This window comes from Rhinolophus sinicus, linkage group LG03 (genome assembly GCF_036562045.2).
Source record: "Rhinolophus sinicus isolate RSC01 linkage group LG03, ASM3656204v1, whole genome shotgun sequence".
In the NCBI taxonomy this organism is placed as follows: domain Eukaryota; kingdom Metazoa; phylum Chordata; class Mammalia; order Chiroptera; family Rhinolophidae; genus Rhinolophus; species Rhinolophus sinicus.
This window is the reverse complement of record NC_133753.1, coordinates 5024398-5046582: the sequence shown is the minus strand read 5'-3', so window position 1 is coordinate 5046582 and position 22185 is coordinate 5024398. Positions and strand designations below refer to the sequence as shown.

At 47.7% G+C, this 22185-nt stretch overlaps 2 protein-coding genes across 3 annotated transcripts in view; one reads left to right on the top strand and one right to left on the bottom strand.

Moving 5' to 3' along the window:
• Window positions 1–568, bottom strand: part of SETD3 (SET domain containing 3, actin N3(tau)-histidine methyltransferase) — a 61428-nt gene extending 60860 nt beyond the window's left edge. The window contains exon 1 of one of the 2 annotated variants that reach the window (XM_074326952.1): window positions 444–568. The gene's annotated coding sequence lies outside the window, so the exon portion shown is untranslated. The remainder of the gene's footprint in view (window positions 1–443) is intronic. The other variant, XM_074326951.1, reaches the window with a different exon arrangement.
• CCNK (cyclin K) lies at window positions 501–21866 on the top strand. The gene is given in 12 exon segments (XM_074326953.1): window positions 501–637; window positions 8358–8607; window positions 9063–9144; window positions 10436–10567; window positions 12234–12339; window positions 12810–12867; window positions 13595–13764; window positions 14129–14397; window positions 15110–15143; window positions 17892–17963; window positions 20733–21138; window positions 21140–21866. Coding segments are annotated over 11 exon segments (1734 nt in total). The 5' UTR covers window positions 501–637; window positions 8358–8410; the 3' UTR covers window positions 21348–21866.
• The last annotated feature ends 319 nt before the right edge of the window (window positions 21867–22185 follow it).

The window sequence follows — 22185 nt, the reverse complement described above, 5'->3', positions numbered from 1 at the left end:
GCTCGGCCCCCGCCAGCTCAGGGGCTACAATTGGTGGGGCTACGCCACGCCCGGGCGCTGATTGGAGGGTGGGCACCCCCGGGCCCCACCTCTCGCGTCCAAGTTCCGTTAGCAGGTTCGGTTGCTCCCGAATGTCCTTTGCCCCGGAGGCGGGACCTATGGGAGGGGCCCTCTGTCAAGTTCCTCCTCCTGAGGGGAGGGGCTGAAAGGAGACTGGCTGTTCTTTCCTCCTTTGAGAGCTCTACTTTCTTCTGATTGGTTCACAGGAGACTCCCGTCGCGTGTTTTCCGTCGCCGACGCAGCGCGATGACGTAGTTCCCCGACATCCCACGTCCAAGATGGCCGCAGTCGGCAAGGAGAGACGTAGCTAAGGGGCTTGCCTGAGGCGAGGGTGAGTGACCCACGGACCGCTGGTAGCGCCGCCCACCCCCCCCGCCGCGTACCTGGAGGTCCGAGGAGGGCTTGGCCAACTGCCTCCATCCGCTGGCGGAGTCTCTCTTCCTGGATTCCGCCTCCCTCTGCTACCCCCGGTGTAGATCGAAGTTAGCGGGCGATGGCGGGACTGCGGGACGGGCTTCGGGAGAGGGTTTGAGGCGCAAGAGCGGAGGAGGGAGTCCGGCGCTTACCCTAGGAACAGGTAGCGGCTCTCAAAGAGCGGCGGCTGGAGTTCGGGGACTTTGTAGCGGGTGGTGAGAAGGCGCAGGGGTCTCCCGCGCGCGCACGTTCTCCCGCACAACCGCACCTGCCCACCTCTGCCCACCTACTGTGCAGTGTCTCGGTCCCGGCCTTGGTTAGACCTGAGACTGGGTGTCGTTCCGCGTCTGGCGTGCTCCGGCGTTGGCGTCCGGAGAGCCGTGTAACGAGGGTGGGACTAGGAATGAGGACGAGGCACTTCCGCGATTAGGTTCGTTTTTACCGAGACATCGTTCGTCCCGGCCCTCTTCCGGGTGGGTTCGTTTTGTTACTAAAGGAATTGTTCTTCGGAAAGTTGAGGCGTTAGTATCGGAGTTCTCTGAAAGCTCTTCAGCTGTTACCAGCACAAAGCACTGTCGGTAACGCTTCCTAAATTCGAATTGCCGGGTAAAGGGAGCTTTCGCTAAAGCGCCTGACGTTAGAAACGACTTCTGAGAGCAGTTAACCTGAGGGTGGCCTTTTATGCTTTTACGCTAAGCTCTGAGGCTCCTTAGAGATGCTTAGCACAGTGCCTCGCAGTTGTAGGCACTCATTAGAGGTTTATGTGAATGGTGTTGCTGGAGTGAAAGCTCCGTGAGGTGCCTTTTGTGTCCCCAGCACCTAGAGCCGAATGGAGAAGGGGTGATTACAGTAGTGGTATTGGTAGACATTTTGGGTGAGTGATTGTGTTCTTAGGATGCTTGCTTGTTAAACAGTCTTGACTATAAATGTAATAATTTTCCAGGATTGTGTTTTGTTTGTTTTTCAATGTGACTATCATAGGTGTCTAATTTTAGGGGTTTCTTTTGTCTCATTTTGATTATATTCATTTTTTTTCAAACATTGCTTGATTCACGCATAAAGCATGTTTAACATTTTGTTTCATTTTGAAAACATAGTTTGCACCAACAAGGAATAAAGAAACATTCTAATTGCTAAGGAGATCCTTAAACTTTAAATGCCATTTGTAAAAATTGAACATCATAAAGAAAAAAATTGATCATATTTTTGGCCTCCAAAATGAGCTACAGTCATGCTACAGTTTGACCCACATAATGACGTTTCAGTCAAGGATGGACCGAGTGTACAAGTGGTCCCATAAGATTATAGTGGAACTAAAAAATTCCTATCACTAGTGACATCGTAGCTGTCGTCATGTGGTAGCACAAGGCGTTATGGCCTTGTGGTGATGCTGGTGTAAACCTGTGCTGCCTGTTGTATGAAAGAATAGCAAATACACTTATGTACAGTATAGTACATGATACTTGATAATAAGTGACTGTTACTGGTTTATGTGCTTACTAAGCTGTACTTTTTATTGCTATTTTAGAATGTATGCTACTAAAAAAGTTTGCTGTAAAACAGTATGCCTGTCATGCCAGCAGTCGCCTCATACATCTCGTGTTTACTGCATCTCTTGGTTCCATCATTTTCTCCATTGCATCCCGTATCTTGATTGCGTCTTTTCTCTTGTGCTTGATTTCATCTCGTTTTGTACAGTAGCAAGCTGTACAGGCTTGTAGCACAGGTACAGTAGTATATACCGTATAGCCTAGGTGTGCAGTAGGCTATACAACCTCGGATTGTATAAGTGCGCTCTGTGATGTTCGCACAACAACGAAATCATCTAACGACAGATTTCTCAAAGCATACTCCCATCCTTAAGTAGCGTGGGACTGTAGTTCATTTCTGCAGGCTATGTTGGAAAGCAATGAGTTCACTGAGTATCTAGAAGGTAGAAAAATGTTTTGTTTGTTTTCTCCAAAACTGGGTAAGGACAAACAAATCAAGAAGAATTAAGTTCAAGGTAGTTGGGGAGATTGTTAAGAACACTTAATTGGATTAAATCTCATTTGTATATTTAGGCTCAGATAAATTATATGCCAGAGAACTTGCAGATAAGATTGTAAAATCATTGTTCATAGCTTTAGAGGAATCTTAAAAGCACAGTGAATGATAGAAGACTGGAGTCTGGTCAATGTCTCAGTTTTTGCAGAGCAATTAGATGACTCCTGGATGCTAGAACCTGTTATTAATCCATTTTAGAATCTTGTTGGGGGAGCAAAAAGCTTTTGTGCGTATTTGGGAAAGGAGAGCTGATTCCCTCAAACCAGCAGAGCTCCAGTTCAAAAAAAGCTGGGTGACACAAACCATGTTTCCTTTTGCTATAAATGTACTAGATCGATAGTGGGTGGGCGCTGAGTTCACTTAGGTTTCCTCGGGGCATTGAACATAATCTGTCTTCCTATCCCAGCAGACACAGATACATGTACACTGGATAAGGGCTAATTAGATGGATTTATATCCATTCAGATTACCAAACCCAAAATGTTGATTAATGCCTTGATGTCCGCCTGAATGAAGAAAGGTCTTTAGAGAGAGGCTCCAGGGCTCTAGTCTTGCTCTTACTCTGGTTAGCATTTTTTTTTATTACCAACGTTAAATATGTAAGAGGCATGCTTCTCAAATACGTGCAAAACCTGTAGTGATAGCCAGCATGTTAGATGACACTCAGGATTCAACGAGTTCTTAACGACTGAAATAGTAGGCCCAAATAACAAGATACAAATTTACCAAGAATGATTAAATTTACAAAAACACTATTGTCCTTGTTTGACATGAGGAAGACCTAACTTGACCAAAATGGTTCTAGGATGTAATGTTCCATTTATAGAAACAAGTAGGGTCCAGATTGAGGGAAGGCAGTATCTTAGTCTAATGACAAATTGTGGCTCTGCCACGTCCTAGCAGTGTGATTAGGCAAGTTGTTCCTTGTCTCTATAGCTCGATTTTCTCAGTGATAAATTGTGAGGGTAAGAAAACACAGCCTGCAGGCATGCTGGGACTCAGCGGGCAATCAGTGGACACGCAGCTGAGTGCTACTCATCTCCCTTCCCCTAGTACTGTGCAGGTGACATAAAGAGTATTGTTTTCCATTTTGGATGCTAATACTTAGGAGGGATCTTGAAACACTGAAAAAAAATGTTGTAGAAATGGGATGTTTGTTTGCCCTGGAGAAGAGAAGGGAATGTAAAAGTTGTCTTTATATGTTTGAAAGGCGATTAGTAGACAAGGGAAAGGTATTTTCAAGGAGCAACAGAGAGTTGTTGAAAGGTAGAGGTCATTCATTCATTCATTCTTCTGGGCCATCCATGTACCAGATCTAGGGGATGAACATAACAGGTAATAGATGAATAAAGCAGATAGAAGTCAATATAAAATTAATACAAGAATTAATGTGAACACCAGTTATTGATACTCAGCAATGCCATAGGCCTGCTTTGTAAACTATCAAGGTCCCATTAATGAAGTTCAGTGAGTGACCCGATGTACTTAATGTTCAGGGGGAATTTCTGTGCTGTGTGAAAAAAATTGAGTGGTGACCTTTAATATTTCCAACTTGTAAGCATCCATAATTCTGAATGTTGCAAATGCATTTCATCTTTCATCATGTAAAGTGACATAATCTGAAGCACATTCCTGAAAGATGTTGCTAACCTGTCTTGACAGTCAGCTCCTTGTTTATGGAGAGTTTTACTTTGTGGGGTTCATAAGTCTCTCAGTCATTTTCACAATAATTGTGAACTGCTAATGAGAAAATTTATGACTTTTTGGGGCCTTGTGAAAAAATCATTAAAGAGGAATAGGGGACAGGGTTATAGAACTGAGGCAAGAACTATTTCAGTAGAATGAATGATTTAGAGGACTGTTTCTATTCTATTTCTGTACATTTATTTTCACTGCGTTTCATGTATTGTTCATTTTGCCCGTGACTCTAAGGGCATCTACACTGGATTATTGGCGTGGGGTTTCGTCAATGACAGCAGAGTAAAGCAGGCTTGAATAAATATATTTGCGATTTGTCCACTTGTGGACTGAGATTCCTCCCTGTCTCATCCCTGCTGGGTTTTCCTACCCTTTTCTCCACTCGGCCCCTTTCCTCTCAGCAGATGGCTTGGCACTCAGCTGCCCAAAGAAAGTGGAGATGCTCTTTGATGATTTACTTCCTCCCCCTTAGATGACTTTTCAGAAATCTTCCTCAAACTTTTCCTTCCCTTCTGTCACAGAGAGAGCTTCCTTTCCCGGGTTAACTTTTTGGCTGTTTTTTATTACCCCTTGACCAGCTGGCGCCAGTGGCTCCTGTAGCAGCTCTTTCCCTTCTGCCTAGACGTCCTGCATTCTCCTTTCCGCTGAAAAAAATAAGACTAACCTATTTCATGGCCTGGTCCTTCCCTAACACCCCTTGTAGTCTTCCTTCTGCCCCACTGCACGTCTGAAAAGATTCCTCTCTTTACATATGTGTATGTATCTGCTTCATTGAGCTAAAATTCGCACAGCGTACAAGCCGCCCGTTTGAAGTGGACAAGTCAGTGGTTTTTATTACATTCAGAGCTGTGCAGTCATCACAATCCATTTTCGTTGTCGCAGATAACCAATCACTAATACCAGTGACCTTTCCTTACTTCCCTGTCCTTTAATTTTTCTGTAGGTTTGTCACTGCTGACTACCACTTCTGGCTTAAAGCTGTCTCTTGGTTTCTCGTGCATTAAGGGTGCGCGTTTCCCCACCTCTGGCCGACCATGCCTTCCTTTTCTCTCCGTTGGTGACTCTTCCTGCTTCTGCAGTTCTTCAGAGTCCTGTCCCCGGACCCCTTCCTGTTTTTACTCTCCGTCACCATGACTTCAGTTGTCAGTTCTACGTAGGTGAATCCCAAGTGTAATAGATATGTTCTTTCCAGATTTCAGCAGGGCTCTTTATCTGTCTGATGGATATTTCCACACAAGTGTCTTAGAAGTTCTTCAAATCTGGTACTTTTAGAACCACATTCTTCCGTTTCTCCCCTCATCAAAACCAACTTTTTCCTTACCCGTTTTTCTTTTTGGTATCACCCTTCTCTGTCAGGCAGGCAAACTTGAAATCATCTCTTGCTATTGTTTGCCTCTCAGCCAGTTAATGACGCTGCTTTCTCCCCCTCCCAGTGTGTGGGGACAGCGCGTCATTAGGCATTCCGTGAAGAGCTACTGTAGACGCCTAACGGATTTCCTTCTGCTTGTCTCTAAACAGCCTCTCATCACTCTCGCTCCCCTTTCCGTGCTTTATTATTTTTCATGGCACCTACCATTTTCTGACAAATATTAACATATGTGTTTCTCTTTGTCTCTGCAACTAGATGTTTCTGGTGGGTCAAAGACCTTACCTTTCTTGTTCCCTGCTATGTTATCAAGGCCTGGTTCATAGTAAATGCTCAGTAAATAGTTCAGTGAGTAAGTACTGTGCGTGGAGAGCTGTTAGGTTACTATATCTTAAAGTAGAGGTTCCCAGCTAGTGTACCATGAGTAAATTACAGCTCTGCTGAGATATTAGTTCCCTCAGCCAGCTGGCCAGTCGCCTTCTGCTCTACAAAAACATATATGAATGCCTATTACTGTTATCTATAATCAAGAACCAGAAACATTTCAAATGTCCGTCCACTGTAGAATGGATGGAAAATTGTTATATGGTCATAGAATAGAATACTTACTGTACCCCCAAGTTTCTGGACTTCAGTACTATTGCCATTTGGATCAGCTTACCTCTTGTTGTGGGGTTTCTGTGCACTGTAGAATGTTCAGCAACATTCCTGGCCTCTACCCCCTAGATGCCAACAGCAAGTCCCCAGTTATGACAACCAAAAATGTCTCCTGATGTCGCCAGGTATTCCCTGGGAAGCAAATTCGCCCCTGGTTGATAACCACTGCTCCACAGCAATGAGAATGAACGAATACCGCCTTATGCAGCAAGGAAGAACCCTAAAAACGTAATATTTGAGCAAAAGAAACCAGTTGGAAAGAGTGATACTATATCATTCCACAATCCTTCAGAAATTAATACTTCAATAGAAGAATACAGACGTTCTCCTTTGTAATCACAATATCATTATTACCCCTAAGAAAATTAGTAGTAACACCCTTAGTAGCCTCTAATATACAGTTCATAGTAAAATTTCTCTTAATTGTTCAGTTTCCTTTATAGCTTTTTTTAAAAAGCAGGATCCAATCGAGGTTCACACATTGAATTTAATCATGCCTCTTTAATTGTTTTAAATGTAGAACAGTTCCTCCCATCTTTTTTTTTTCTTTTTTTTTTTTCTGGTGTTCCTCCCATCTTTTTTTGCTTGTTTTCATGACATTGACTTTTTTGAAGAAGCTAGGTCAGTTGTCTTGTAGAGTGTTGCACTTTCTGAATGTGACACATAGTTTCTTTTTTGTACTATTTAACTTTTTCTTCTACTCCCAGTATTTAAACTAGAAGTTAGGTCTAAAGGCTTGGCTGGATATAGGTTAAGCTTTTGGAGAGTAAGAATACTACATAGGTGGGTGACATTTATTTCATATTGCATCACATCAGGAGGCACATAATGGCAGGTTTTCAGCCTGTTAGTGATGCCAAGTTTGATCATTTTTGGTAAAAAAAAAAAAAAAAAAGTACGTTTTTCACAATAATTACTACCAGTGCTAGCAAAGTGGGTTGTTGTGGGGTTTTTTTATATTAGTATGGACTCGTGGATTGTTTATTCACTCTTTCATAACCAATCATAGTCATTCTTCTTTTTAATATTCAAATTCCCTGAATTTGTCCAGTGGGAGTCCATCCTGTTGGCTGCTGTGTCTCCTGAAAAGCTTCCCTTAGCCCGAGCACTCCCAGGCAGGCCCCTGCCCCAGACTGGAAAGGAGACCTGAGTCGTTGGAGAGGGTAATAGTGTTGGAAAGGACGATGTGGGTACCAGGTTGTTCCCGACTGCAGGGGTGTGGTTTCTTCTAGGTACTTGAGATTGACAGAGCTGGGAAGGATGGAGGTATAAGGATGTAAACCATCATTTGCTTTGATATTTCCAATTAAAATTTAACACTACAGGTTTTTTCTTAATTTTTTATGTATATGTGTTTGTTTACTTTGCACTGAAAGCCTTGATTCCTGACAACATTGACATTTACGTATTTGCTTTGTCCTGCAATTACAGGACAGTGGTTTGACAGTTGCAGTATTCATGCTGCTACTAACAGTGCGTTGCTGAAGCTCAAGGTTTCTGTGCAGCTTTTTGTTGTAGACTGTCTCACTCAGGATGAAATGAGCAGAAACTGCTTGTAAAGGTTTCCCGTGTGATCGTGTTCTCTGATGAACACGGGGTTTACTTTGAGTTTTAGGATTTGCTTTTTTTTTGTTTTCAGTTAAGTTCGTGAATACGTTAAATATCTACATGATTCCAAAGTCAGTTACAAAACAAGTCGGAAGCCAACTTAAAAGAGCTCCTAGCAATGGCTGTGGCTGGAACAGTTTGGGTGATGGTGTTGGTTGATAACTCAGAGAATAAATAAATACTGATGAGTCCACACTAATGTAAATAAAGGATCGATTGAATAAATAAATAAATGGAGGTGAAGGAACACATCTTTCTTACAAAAGAATTCCAAAATCCCTAGATGTTCGAGTCCCTTATCTAAAACGGTGTAGAACAGTGCGTTCGGATGTGTGAACTTGGCTTTGGAGGTAAACCTGGGCTTGTAACTGCCAATCAGAAGTGTTATTTCTGTGGGAAATTTTGATCCAAAATCAGGTACAATCTGTGATTATGGATAGTTTATAATGACTGGGATTGCTTCCTATGGGGTGTCCCTTTTCAACTTTGCTTCTTTCTCTTTTCTTAGGATTCTTAACATTTTCAGAGAATCTGTTGGAAAGAACAAGTCTACTTCAATAAATGAAGGAGAATAAAGAAAATTCAAGCCCTTCAGTAACCTCAGCAAACCTGGACCACACGAAACCATGTTGGTACTGGGATAAGAAAGACTTGGCACATACACCCTCGCAACTGGAAGGACTCGATCCAGCCACTGAGGCCCGGTACCGCCGAGAGGGGGCTCGGTTCATCTTTGATGTGGGCACGCGTTTGGGACTGTATCCTTCTCGCTTTGGAATCTGTATAGATAGCTGCGCCCCCACCAAGAATGAGATGAGATGCTCTTGACAAAATGTGTAGTGATACCTCTGTCCTGAAACAACTCTTAAATATCTTTGCTATTTAAATGTTATGATTTGCTTGGCACTTCAGGGGGTTTCTACTTCATGTTTATCGTTTAAATATGTAGACTTAGCCATTGAACAAGTGGCCACAGTTGACGTTCCTCGCGGGTGCTGAAGCCCTGCCCGCCTCGTTGGTATGGACCCTGCACCTCGCTAAGTCTTGTACCTGAATTCCGACCCCTGAGATGCCGTCTGCTGCTCTGCCACTGACGGTGTTTGCTTCACCTGAGTTTGGTGCTGTGGCTTGTTTGTCTTTATTGTTTTGGCACATGTAACTAAGAATATAACCTGTAAAACTTCTTGGCTAAAGTCCTTAACCAGACCAATAGCCACTATGATACCCTGGCAACTGGAATAATTTATTTCCATCGCTTCTATATGTTTCATTCCTTCAAGCAATTCCCAAGATATGTAAGTATTTGAGTTTTATTGTGATTCTCTGTTACATTATTATTTCCACACAGTTTAGTGGACTGATCGTAGTCTTTTTATCATATTTCCAGAAAGTATTTATTTTTACATAGTACATACTACATACAAACAAAATGAAGTTTGAACTTTTCAGTTCACTGTATTCAAATCGTATTTAAGCTAATATGGACCACAGTCCTATTGCACTTTGTGTGAAAGTTTACTTCCTTATTACCTTCCCCAAGAGAAATAGCTTTCAGTCCAGAATAGATGACATGACATATACACAACACATGGTAGAGAGTGGGCCGTAAGAGGTAGAGACAGAAGGCTGTAGCATTCAAGGGGAAGATTAGTTACCTTGTGAGGCGACCGGGGAGTGTGCAGGGAGGAGGTGCCAGCGGTGAGTGAAGCCCCGACTGCGTAGGGCGGAGCCAGCTAGATGGGGCAGAGCGGTAGTCCAACAGGATGTCGCCTGACAGACGCGGAGGAAGCACGTGGTGCAGTGTCAGCCGAGCCAGGAGGTTGGCTGGGCAGGAAGGGGATGGTGGTGGGACCCTGGGCGGAAAGGTAAGACTGGATCAGACGAGAGGGCGCCTTGAACGCCAGACTCGGGCGTGTGACTTCAGTGGGTAAACTGAGGTGACTGAAGAGTTCCTAAAGAAGGTGATACAATTAGACATAACAGGAAGTTGGTCTATTGGCATTTTTCCTTTTGCGAGTTCTGGGTGAAGGAGACCATGTCAGAATCAGCGTTATACCTCTGACACAGTGTCTGCCATCTAATGTGACCAGGATTCTGGAGGCAGGGACATGCAGGAGACATTGGCGTGGGCAGAGGAAGCTGACAACAGAGCCATGAGAAGGCCTCGGTGATGTGGGAACTGGACTACAGGGGAGCCAGGCAGCTTGAGGGGAAGGAAAGCAAGCCTGGGCTCTGGTGTAGAGATCGGTCCACAAGACGTGCATTTAGCTCTGCCCAGTTTCTGTGGCAAAGCTGACTGTGAAAAGAAAATTTGTTTCTGTGACTTTCTTCCTTGTTGGCATCTACTTTGTTTACATGACATGTTCTTCAGAAAATTAAATTTTAAATAATTTATGAAGCCAAATTGGCGCGGGGGGGCGGTATGTGTGTGAAATTTCCTTCAAGCTTGTAGTGTCAGTATTTGTGAGTGAGAAAGAGGACGGCAGAAGGGGGGGGGACCAGTGTGCTGAGAAGGTCGGAGTCCTTGCTTCTGTTCCTGTGTGAGCTCTGACACCGGTGTCTCAGGGACTTTGGTCTACATTTTAGGTCACAGGAGCTTGTTGTCTCTTTCTGGCTGGGAAAGTAGAAGAAACACCGAAAAAATGTAAAGATATCATCAAAACAGCTCGTAGTTTATTAAATGATGTACAGTTTGGCCAGTTTGGAGATGACCCGAAGGTAAGAATCATAACTTCCTACCTTTAAATCTCAGTTCCTCGTGGTCGCATGAAGATGGAGGTGCTTGTGTTGACAAAACTGACGTGGCATTTACGCTCGTGGATGTTATAGTTGAGTGGTGGGTAGCTCTTCATCAAGTATTCATGTAACTGTCTGATTATAAGCTGTAGTTTAAAGGTACAGTGACAGCATTCAACCTGGGAACCCAGACAAGTCCCCGCACAGGTCGTCTGGGGCTGAGGGGAAGTGCCCTGAGGGGTGATATTAGGCACAGACCTCTAATTACCCCATTAATCGAGTATTTGAAACACAAAGAGAGGCCCAGCCTTGGGCTATTTTATAATAATACTCTGAGCTACAGCCTGGACTGGATTGGCACACTTAGTAAAAGAGTGTTTCTAAATTTAGAAAATGTGTTGAAGCTTCTGAGAAACAGGTGGTGACAAAAACGGAGGGGAAAAAAAGTGTCGGCAGGATTTTTTTCATATTGTGTGAAAGTTACTAAGATTTTAAAAAGCTTTCCTGAAAGAATAGAATGCTTGGGAAACTAGGGTAGAAGAACCTTAGTTCTGCCATGTCATTTGCATAATAAAATCATGAGGGACTCAGCTCTATTCTGTGAAGTAGCACCATACTTCAAAGTGGAAGCCAGTTGCCTCCCTGTCTTCTCTCCCCAGAGTTAATGGATTTATGCAGCTGATAATGATGAGACTTTCAATCCTCTACGAAGCCCTTTCTTCTCGGATGCAAACAAGCGATTCTCTAATTGGTCTTCCCGCATAGGGTGTCTTGATTGTATTTTATAAATTTTTGATGGAAAGATTCAATGTAATTAAATATGTCCATTTCCCTAAATTGTTCTGTAGATTCAGTGAGTTCCCAATCAGAACATCAGTAGCTTTCATTTTTTTTTCTAGAACGATACTAAGTAAAATGATATTAAAATTCAGAGGGAAACACACAGAAACAAGAAACTTCTTGAAAAAGGAGTAGTCCCTTCCAAATGTTGAATCCCTTTGATCCTGATACAGAAGCAGACAACAAATCAATGGAGAGAAAAGATCGTGTGTGCGCACAGATAATTTAGGATTTGGTTTCATAAAAGAAAATTATGTATTCAGTAAATAACAGTGGGACAGCTTATTTCAGATAGATGAAAGATGTCAACATGACTGTGATGTGACCTCGTTTACATGCACACACTAATAAGTATTTTCAACTGGCACAAGTAACCCACAGTCCGAGTTTGCACGAAGCCGCCACCATCATAATCTCTTCTTAAAGTGTTCAATGTACATTCCTGGAGTGCAGCTTTTTGATGGAGGTCTGGAAAGAAACTACAGTTCAGTTAAATTATCTATAAAGTAAGGGTCTGTTTTGTAAAAGGGGACTCGTGGATTGAAAGCAATAACATTCCTAAGAATGTTTATTTTCTTTCCAGTATTTTAAAAAACTTAGTTCTGGTTGTTTCGTCTTCTAACTTTCAGTGCTTTTCAGAATTTGTCATTGTTTCTGAGCCTGTTAAACGCCTGAGTGGGAGTGAGGAGAAAGGAATGAAACATGATTGTTAAAATAGAACTTGAAGCGAACACATAGGAAAGCTCACGTTCTAATGTTTCTGGTCTGTGGCAAATCACTATCCTGACACTTGTTCTGCTACTTGTAGGAAGAAGTGATGGTTCTAGAGCGAATCTTACTGCAGACTATCAAGTTTGATTTACAGGTGGAGCATCCATACCAGTTCCTACTCAAATATGCAAAACAACTCAAAGGTGAGAAAAAAGTTATTCAAAGAACTTCTTCATTCTGAAATCAAGTTGTTACAATGGTGGGATGATGCTGAGATTATGCCTCTTAGAAGAGGAAAGCAGGAAGTTGAGTGTGTGAGGGACCCAGGCCGTAGCTGCCCAGACGGCTGAGGACCGTGGCTGTTGCTACTGCTTCCTTTTATGTATAAACGGATTCTGTCATCCAGTTGCCAGGTGATAAGGAGGCAGGAAAATGAGTCCGAATGTTTTAAACAGCCTAATAAAATCAGCCTTGGAGCCAGGTTTCCCATAAATGGAGGTTCAGCATAGGAAGGTCGTGTGGAAAGCACGGAGGTGGGGCTTGGGCCTGCTCAGAGTCCTTGCTGTGTGTGGGGACGATGCTGAGGGCACACTGGGCTTTGAATAAGGACTGTGGCTTCTTGCGCTGCTTTTCTTCTGTTACTTCTAATTTGCCTTTTTCTCCCCATTTCTAGGTGATAAAAACAAAATTCAAAAGTTGGTTCAAATGGCATGGACATTTGTAAATGACAGGTACGTGTGTTCAAATGATGATATAATTAGTGTTTTTAAATTGGCAGGGACTTTATATGTCATTTTATCCAGACTATTTTGTATTGAGGAAATTGACTTGCCCCAGCTTGAAGAACCAGTTAACGGCAGGGCTGGAGCTGCAGGCCGGGTCGTCTGCTCCCAGCAGAGGGAATGCCTTGCCACGTCACAGTGGTGTGAGATGCCGAAATCTCATCACCGGTTTGAAACCTAAGTCTGAAACAACACACTGGACTGTTTTGGTGCCTAAATACTTAGAACCCATTCGGTTCTACAGAAATACTGCCTTGTAGAGATGTTAGAGCCTGGGTGTTCTAGAGCCCAGGGAGCTAACGAGGTACTACACAGGGAACAGAGCCTGTGAGTGGAGTTGCCATCTTTTGAAGGAACACTTCAGTGGCTGGGATTCAACAGTTTGAAGAACATAAACCATTTTCTCTTATATTTTATGACCTGGCAATTTTTGAATTCACTGAAATTCTCCTGATTCTTTAGACGGACAAGTTAGTAACTGTGGTTAAAGTAACTTAGTTTGATACCTTTAGGAGACTAGAGCCATGCTTCTTTTATTTATAATACTTTATTCGATTGTGTTTTGGGAGGAGTAAACAAATCGACATTTAGATGTGGCACCTAATTTCCATTAGGTTAGTTAATCATAGGTGTTTGCTCATCCAAGTCAAATCCTCTCTTTTTCTCGTTGAACTAGTCTGTGCACGACCCTGTCACTGCAGTGGGAGCCAGAGATCATAGCGGTGGCAGTGATGTATCTCGCAGGACGTTTGTGCAAATTTGAAATACAAGAATGGACCTCGAAACCCATGTACCGGAGGTGGTGGGAGCAGTTCGTGCAGGACGTCCCTGTGGACGTGCTAGAAGGTATTGGGCTGCCGGGCGCTCCTCACGGGCGCTCCGTGTTCAGCTGGTGTGCTGCCTGTGAACCCTGAGTTCCGAAAATGGACCCCTCCCCAAACAGGCCTGTGTAAAGTGTTCTCAGAGGCGTCTTTAGTTCAGTTCTCCAATACAGTGTTCGCGCTGTCTGAGCGCTTCGTTCTGGTGCCGTGAAAATGCCCACCGCGCTGTGCATGACAGACACGGCGTGGTTACACGTGGGATTCCCGTACACTGGTCCTCAGAGGGGAATCGTTGCTCAGAGGGAAACGGGCTGGGTTTTTCCCTGAGGTACAGTTTTACTTAAAATGTCAATAATTTGTGATGAATGTAATGGTTGCCTATCACTTAGACATCTGCCACCAAATCCTGGATCTGTACTCACAAGGAAAACAGCAGATGCCTCATCACACGCCCCATCAGCTGCAGCAGCCCCCACCGCTCCATCCCCCCCCACCAGTGCCACAAGTGCCACAGTCACAGCTGCCTCAAGGCTCCGAACCGCCCCAGCCCCAGCAGAAGGACTCCCAGCCGTCAGCCCCGCCACCACCGCAGCCAGCCCCGCCACCCAAGAAGCCATCCCCGCAGCCTAGTCCTCCCCGCCAGGTGAAGCGAGCCGCGGTGAGTGGCCAGATTGGCACAGGGCATGGTCGGCTTTCTGGGTGGCGGTACGCGACCCAAGCATGTGCCCGTCTCTAAGGGATCCCACGAAACACCAAAAGCAGGGTGACCTCGCTGTCTGACGGCGTGTCCATGGGGAGTCTGAAAACCAACGTGGTCCGAGGAGCGGTGCCTCGGAACCAGGACGGCTCTGTCCCCTCCTCCAGCCACTGCCGCCTGAGTCATCTCCAGCAAGGCCTGAAACCTGCCAGGGGGTTGTTTCCACGCTGTACCCTGCTGGAATGGGTGTCTCCAGCTCCCTCTGCTCTGTGGCGTTCTCTAAGTGACACAGTATCTGTAAGAGTTTCTCCCCATAGTAGCGACGTGGCCTATGAGGGAAGCCATTTGATGTTACACAGCCCCCAGAGGAAGCCATGCAGGACCAACGTGCATCCCCAGACACCGCTCACCCACTTGAGGGCAGAGCGTTAGAGGGCCAGTAGCTGAGTGCTGCTTAGAACTCACTCTTGAGAAAAGTTGGTATTTCTGTGTGATTTGGAAACAGGCAAGGAAAGAAGCAGAAATGGAGGTGCCAGGCTTGCCCTGCACAGTCCGGTCAGCATGAGATTTTGGGAGGCCGCAGTCTGGCACTGTGGTTGTCAGCACTTGGGTCAGCAGTTTTTCCTTCCTATTCCCAGGGTCGTGGTTAACGGTCCTGTGTTTTTTTTAACAGGTCGTTTCTCCCAAAGAAGAGAACAAAGCAGCAGGTAATTTCCTTTTCTAGTGTTTTCTTTTTTATATATCTTATTTTTATGTGTCTGCTCATCAAAACTAAATTCTTAGTCAACATTGTTTCCTTTCAGATTTAGATGGGCCTTAAAATGTAACCTTGGAGCCCATCAAAAACTTGACCCTGTGCTCGCTTCGGCAGCACATGTACTGAAAACTTGACCCTGCCTGCCCAAAAGGGGCATCGTCTTCTCCACTTACCCCGACTCGGCACTTGCAGAGTGTATTCTGACCAAAGGCATCAGAACACATTAGTGGCAATTAGCAGTGTACTCAGTAACGTACATAACCATGGAATTACGAATGCAGAACTGTTGCAGCTGTATTTGTTTCTAGAGATTAAACACACCACAGTAAAGAGAGTCAAGGGCCCTGGGCATCCCCATACTGAACAGGAGCAGCAGAGTGGTACAGAGAAGGGATGGGCATGAGGGCAGGAGTGGTGCCCGGAGAGCCCCCGCACGCCTGGACCTGCTGCTAATGCGAGCCAGGCCTCTTCCAGACTCTGATGTATTAGGTGGGTGCAAAAGTAATTGCGGTTTAAAGGGTTAAAAATAATTACAAAAACTGCAATTACTTTTGCACCAACCTAATAAATGTAGTAGAGCCCGACGTTGGTTAATTTGTTTCTATGTTGGAGACAGACAGAGTGAGCAAAATCGGGAAGAGTACAGAAGACAAAATTAGAAGCGCTTTGACTGAGCTTTGTCTCTGTCAGTCAGTGGCCCTGTTGTACTGAATTCTATGCAGGCACAGACTGCGTTTACTCTTTTCTGTTTCTCTGTTGCTTAGTTCCAGGCTAGGAACCCAGTGAATTATTTATTGAACTGTTACTGAGATCTTCAAGTTACAGTAAAGCTACATTTTTCCCAGGATCTAGGGGGGAATGATAAGCTCAGTGCAGGTAAATTGCACTGAGCAAACAGTAAGTGAGACAGACAGTGTGCTGCGCTCCTCGCCACGTGGAGACGCTGTCACTGAGCTGACATGCAGTGTCTGTAAGCGAAGTGGAAACAGCCAGTGGTGACCTTGGAGGTCTGGAGCTGAAGGGGTGGGACCTTTAGTGAAGGAAGGCAGGTGAGTAAAGGAATTGGGAGGAAAGGGAGAGAAGAGTCTTCCTGGAATGTGAGGAGTTGGAAGGGAGTCGCTTTCGAGAGGCCTCAAGTGTGGTTGGAAGCAGACAGTAGCATCTGTGGGAAGAAGAGGGATTTGCGTGGGAGTGAGAGCCACGGGAGGCTAGTGAGCAGGAGCAGGGCCAAGTCCGAGTTCATTTCACAAAGAGTTTTCTGGCAGCAGTAAAGGCACTGATGGTTGGGAACGGGGAAGAGCTTGCCGGCATCTGAGTGAGAGCTGGTGAGGGCAGAGTCAGAGTGCAGACCAGGCCGGGAGGGAGGGTCAGACCCAGCCTGGACGTGGGATCTCGACGGCGTGGTGCAGGGCGTGCCACTGGCTCCAGGGGGCCCTGAGATGGCCGTGTGCCCTCAGTGCAGGACCCGCACCAGATCCTGAGAGGTAGTAAGAAGAAGGAATGTGAACACTCTTACTAGTCAAGCTCCACATAGATTCCACATTGAAATGATCAAATTGCATGTATATAAGGTTAAATATTAAAATTAATGTGACCTCTTTGTAACATGGCTCCTAGAGAATTTACAATTGCCTGTTGGACAGCACTGATCTAGGTCCCTTCTCCTTGGCTGGCTGTGGGAGGGGCTTGGAGGGAGATGCCTGAGGTCAGAGTGATGCCACGTACTAGAGATGGAGGGAAAAGGGCTCAGGTGCTGGCCACTGGGTCTAGGGGTGGGGCTCGAAGCCAGGTGCCCAGGCTTGGGGGTAAGAGAGAAGCGAGAGATGTCAGTTTACAGCTCATCCACCTAGAGAGATGGGATTTGGTCTCCGAGGAAGATGTAAAGAGAGAGACATCCCCAGACCTTGAATCCAGCCTGTTTGAGGCAGAGGAAACCACAAAACCAAGTGGTCAGCTCCGCCAGAGCAGAATCAGACCAGTGTACCAGCCAGGATAAAGTGGGTTCCGGGAAGAAAGGGCCAAACAGACAAACAGACAAAAAGATCAAGTGAGCACACTCTCCACCTTTGTAAACAGAAGAGACTGGACCTGGGGAAGCCTGTGTGGGCGACTTAGCACGGTCACTGTGGATGCCGGTCACACGTAGCTGCTTGAGCTGAGCGTTGGGCCCTCCGCCCCGTGTGGGCCTGGCTGCTGTGCTTTCAGGGCGGCTCGCACCATGTCTGTCCTGGTGCAGTAACGTGCCACTCTGACGTGCTGCCACCTGGGAGGAACTTTGTGAGAGAAAATCAACTGCAGATATGCCTGAGTAAGAACAAAAAGGCGGTTTCTCCTCTGAGCGCTCTGGGCTTTCTTGTTCTGTGTGACTCCGATAGTCAGGCTGGGTCCCTGAGGTGCTGTACGCTGCTCTCAGGCCATGGAAGGGCTTGTGATAACAGTCGGCAAGGAAGCGGGGCAGCTGTGGGAAAGAGGCTGACTGTAAGAAGCTGGATGGTTAGCTTTCTTTTGGGGTGCAGGGGGTATATTGACTTGATTTGCTTTGTTCTTGTAAAAGAATTAGTACGTGATGATTCAGCTGAGGGCTTCCTCAGGTTCCCTTAAAGGCCAGGTCATAGCCATTCTTTTACCCCTAAGAGATTCCTGAACAGTATTTTTTTTCTCTATAACATGTTTACATGAATCTACATTTTCTTTGTAGAACCACCACCACCTAAAATCTCCAAAATTGAGACCACTCACCCTCCATTGCCTCCAGCCCACCCACCGCCAGGTAAGTGTCTGCGGGAAGCTGCCGGAAAAGCCAGCTTCTGTTCCTGCCTTTTGAAAGGCAGACTTGGGAGGCCCTGGGGAGAGCTTACGGAAGGGAGACTTCTGTAGCCGAAATTTTCAAAGATAGTAGTGACTAAGGATCTTTCAAACCTTTTTCACAAACCAGACCCTTTGAGGGTATTGTAAATTCGAAGTCTGTCTGAATGTTCTGTGACTCTCACATCCAGAAATGCTGAGCTACCCAGGAAAAACGAATTTGAATCAGTTCTAGGAAAACGAGCCCCGCCAGTGTGTGAGCACCGAGCCACATCCTGGCAGGGCTGCTGAGATCTTAGAGCCCCGCCCCTGTCTCTCGTACCTGCTTCCTGTTGGCAGATCTTCTCAGTACGTGTTGAAAGATAAGCACTCACTCACCAAGCCACGTGGAGAATAAATTTTAAGAGTGGAAAGTTCTCCGCAGGCGTACAGTGAACTGGGGAGCCCCCTTGGTCGGCATCAGTAAGAGCAGAGGACAGAGTTGTAAAGAATTCTTTACCTGTGGCAGCATTTTGGAAAATGAAGCATTCAGCAGAGAAGGCAGGAAGTTGTGTGTGTGCTTTCTGAAGGGTGGTGGATGTTCCAGAGAATTCTCTGACCTCAGCGGCAGCAGCCCCTTCAGTCGGCCGTAGTGACCACTGGGTGGGCCCGCAGCCAACCTTAGGCTCCTGGAACCACGCCTGCAGCAAACGTGCTGCTGCTCAGGCTTCTCTGTATGTACTCAGTCGCGTTGGTTGGTGAGCTCTGCGAGCACAGGTGTCGTTTCCCACGTGGGGACAAATCCCACAATCCCCAGTTCAGTGTGAAGCTCGCCGGAAAAGCCGCCTGCTGTTGGTCACTCAATGTTTATGGAGCATCTCCTGGCAAGTGTGGGTCCCCAGGTCCAGTGCCCTGGTGGGGCAGGCGGGGACGTGCTCAGGAGGCTGTGCTGGCCTGGGGAGCCCCAAGCAGTGAAGAACTGGGGTGCTGCAGCGCAGGCGCTCAGCGCAGGGGTGGTGGGCCTGGGAGCCAGGAGCCAGCCAGGCCGCTAGAAGGGCCACGGGGGGAGGACGCGGAGCCTCTGAAGATGGAGGTCGGGAAGGGGGCAGTGGTACCGCCGCAGGAGCTCGCTGCAGCCACCCAGAACTATTTTGTGGGGGTGGGGGTGGGGGTGGGGGGCAGGCAGGAGGAAGGATCAGAAGGAGAAGCAGGAGTCTGACTTGGGGAGGGAAGAGGGGCAGGAACCACAGTTCCCAAGAGGCACTCGGCCGGAGCTGACAGGAAGTCACAGGGACGTTTCAGAGGGCAGCTTGTGACAGTCGGGTGTCAGCAGTGTGAAGAGAAGCAGCACAGGTGCTGGGAAACCACTTTTGTCCCAAGTTGAGTGACAGAGCACAGGGCACATGCACTGCTGACTTGAGGAGGCGGCAGTTACGTGCTGCCAGAAGTGGTTTCTTAAATATGGAAGCACGTCTGTGGACTCACGCGGCCATGGGGTGACACGTGGAGGAATTCTGGGTGGTTGGCATTTTCTGCACAGGCCTTGAGTTCATACTTTGTGTACCCTACTCCATTTCCAGAACCACAGGGTCCCTGGTGCCCCCGGAGCCCAGCGTGGTCTCCACAGGGAGGTGTCACCTTCTGACTGGGCGGTAGGCTGCTGGTAGCCCGGGCAGGCCCCAGGGACATGGCTGCTGCTGAAAGATGTCCTCACCGACCTGAAATCCGCCTCGCACTCACTTTGGCGACAACAGTGAGGGAACAGCAGACACCGCGGTGCCCTGTGGGTGGGAAAGCAGTGGCTGATGGCTGTGTGCGGTGCCTGGGCCTCCCACTGCCCAGGGCAACCCGGGCACATTGTGGCTCCGTGTCTGCACAGTGACAGGGAACGTGGGAGAGAAAGTGCGGGAGCTGGAAACCCTCGTCATGGCCCTTGCTTTTCCTCGTTCGTGTTCTCTGGGACCGGAAGTCTTGCTGCTGTCATTTGTTTTTGACCCTGCGCCGCCTTGGGAAAAGACGCACGTCTCAGTGTTTGGCTACCCCGGTGGGGGTGTCCAGGGTCATTTTTCAGGCTCTGACCGTGACTGAGGAGTGAGTGTCAGGGTAGGGTGAGGCTCTGGAGAAAGGGAGAGTGCAGGAGAGCTGTGGCCGGGCCACCCCGAAGGACAAGGGACGGCGACAGGAGTTTCTCCGGGATGCGTGACCCCACACAGGCCCGCGCTCGCCCTCTGCAGACGCTGCTTTCTGAGAGGACGGGGTGGCTTTGGCCTCACTTCTCTTTGGTAGAATAGAACCGTAATTGCCACCTCTATGGCCACATTGCAAGTGTCAGTGACTTGTCCATTATTTTTCACGTGCTCCCTCGTTCATTTGACCAAGTCTCAGGCGTCTGCTAAAGCCTGTGCTGCAGGAGTAATGCAGTGTGGCCCTGGCCCTGCGCCCAGTCTCCGGAGGGGCCCTCGCATGTCTGTGCTGGGGACAGGGGGCTCCGTGGGCCGCCGGGACTGGGGTGCTTAGGAGCGAGCGTGGCTGGAGGTGGGGTGCAGGCCTGTGTGACTGGTAGGGAGTGAGCTGATGGTGTCAAGATGTGGACCCTGGCCTTGCTCTGGCCTCAGACACGATAGCTGCTCCCAGTTCCTCTGTGAGTATGTCCCTGGGGGAGCAGCAACGTGGCAGGTGGCCGTGAGGGCCGCTGTGGAGCCACGGACCCGCCCTGCACCGCAGCCCTGGGCACCGATGCGTCTCTCCCCCGCAGACCGGAAGCCTCCCCTCTCAGCGGCCTTGGGCGAGGCCGAGCCGCCGGGCCCTGTGGATGCCAGTGACCTCCCCAAAGTCCAGATTCCTCCTCCGGCCCACCCCGCCCCCGTGCACCAGCCCCCGCCGCTGCCACACCGGCCGCCACCGCCACCGCCCTCCAGCTACATAACCGGGATGTCCACCACCAGCTCCTACATGTCTGGAGAGGGCTACCAGAGCCTGCAGTCCATGATGAAGACGGAGGGTCCCTCGTACGGCACCCTGCCCCCCGCCTACGGGCCACCAGCTCACCTGCCCTACCACCCCCACGTCTACCCCCCTAACCCCCCCCCACCGCCAGTGCCCCTCCCCAGCCTCTTTCCCCCACCCGCCATCCCGCCTCCCACTCCTGGCTACCCTCCACCTCCCCACCTACAACCCCAACTTCCCACCCCCACGCCTGCCCCCTACCCACGCCGTCCCGCCTCACCCTCCTCCAGGCCTGGGCCTGCCACCAGCTAGCTACCCACCTCCATCGGTCCCCCCTGGAGGACAGCCGCCTGTGCCCCCACCCATCCCCCCACCCGGCATGCCTCCAGTGGGGGGGCTGGGACGGGCAGCCTGGATGAGATAACCTGACGCCTTTTTTTCCTTTGGTTTTGTAACAAGTTTTTCTAATCTTGAAGAGTAGCTGAAGTGGGTGAGCAGCAGGGTACCTTGTATGATGCTAGACAGTGGCATTGTGGGAGGAGGTGGACCGACTGGCCGAGATGAAATCGGGGTGGTCCTCCACGTCTGGAGAATGGGGACAGTGGCTTTCAGTGTAGCCTAGGCAACACCGATTGCCACCGATGGTGCTTGGTGGCAGCTGATGTCGGCTGAGTCCTGCACTGGGTGACTTTATACTAGTGAAAATGTTAACCAGCCACATTGGCTCAATGAATAGCTTCAGTAAGGAGTGAATTTCCTTCTAGAAATCAGTGCCTATTTTTCCTGGATGCTCCATTTTAAATAGTCCAGTTCCATCTGAAGTCAAGCTGTTGTCATCGCTTTCATTCTGTGATCTGTCCCGTGATACCCAGTAGGTCAGAAGAACCACTTTTTTGATTTAGAGATATTTACATCCTTTGTATTAAAGTTATTTTGAAGGGGATGCCTGGTTGGATGGCTTTTTTCTTTTTCCTTCAGGGATGAAGGGGGAAGTGTACTTGGAAAGTCATGTATGTTTACATGATCTGCAGATTCCTGTACATAGAGGTACATTTTTTCAGTGTGAATGTAACATACTGTGAATTCCACCTTGGTTACAAACAAGACCATCCAAATACAGTCAGTCGTGAAACCTGTGTCCATTGTGGCGGAAGGGGGCTGGGGCCTGTAGCACATCTGCCTCTCGCCCCGGGGCCGACTGACGGGAGGCACGGGGGGACACTGCCCAGGGGCCTCACCGCCAGCCAGACCTCACCCCACAT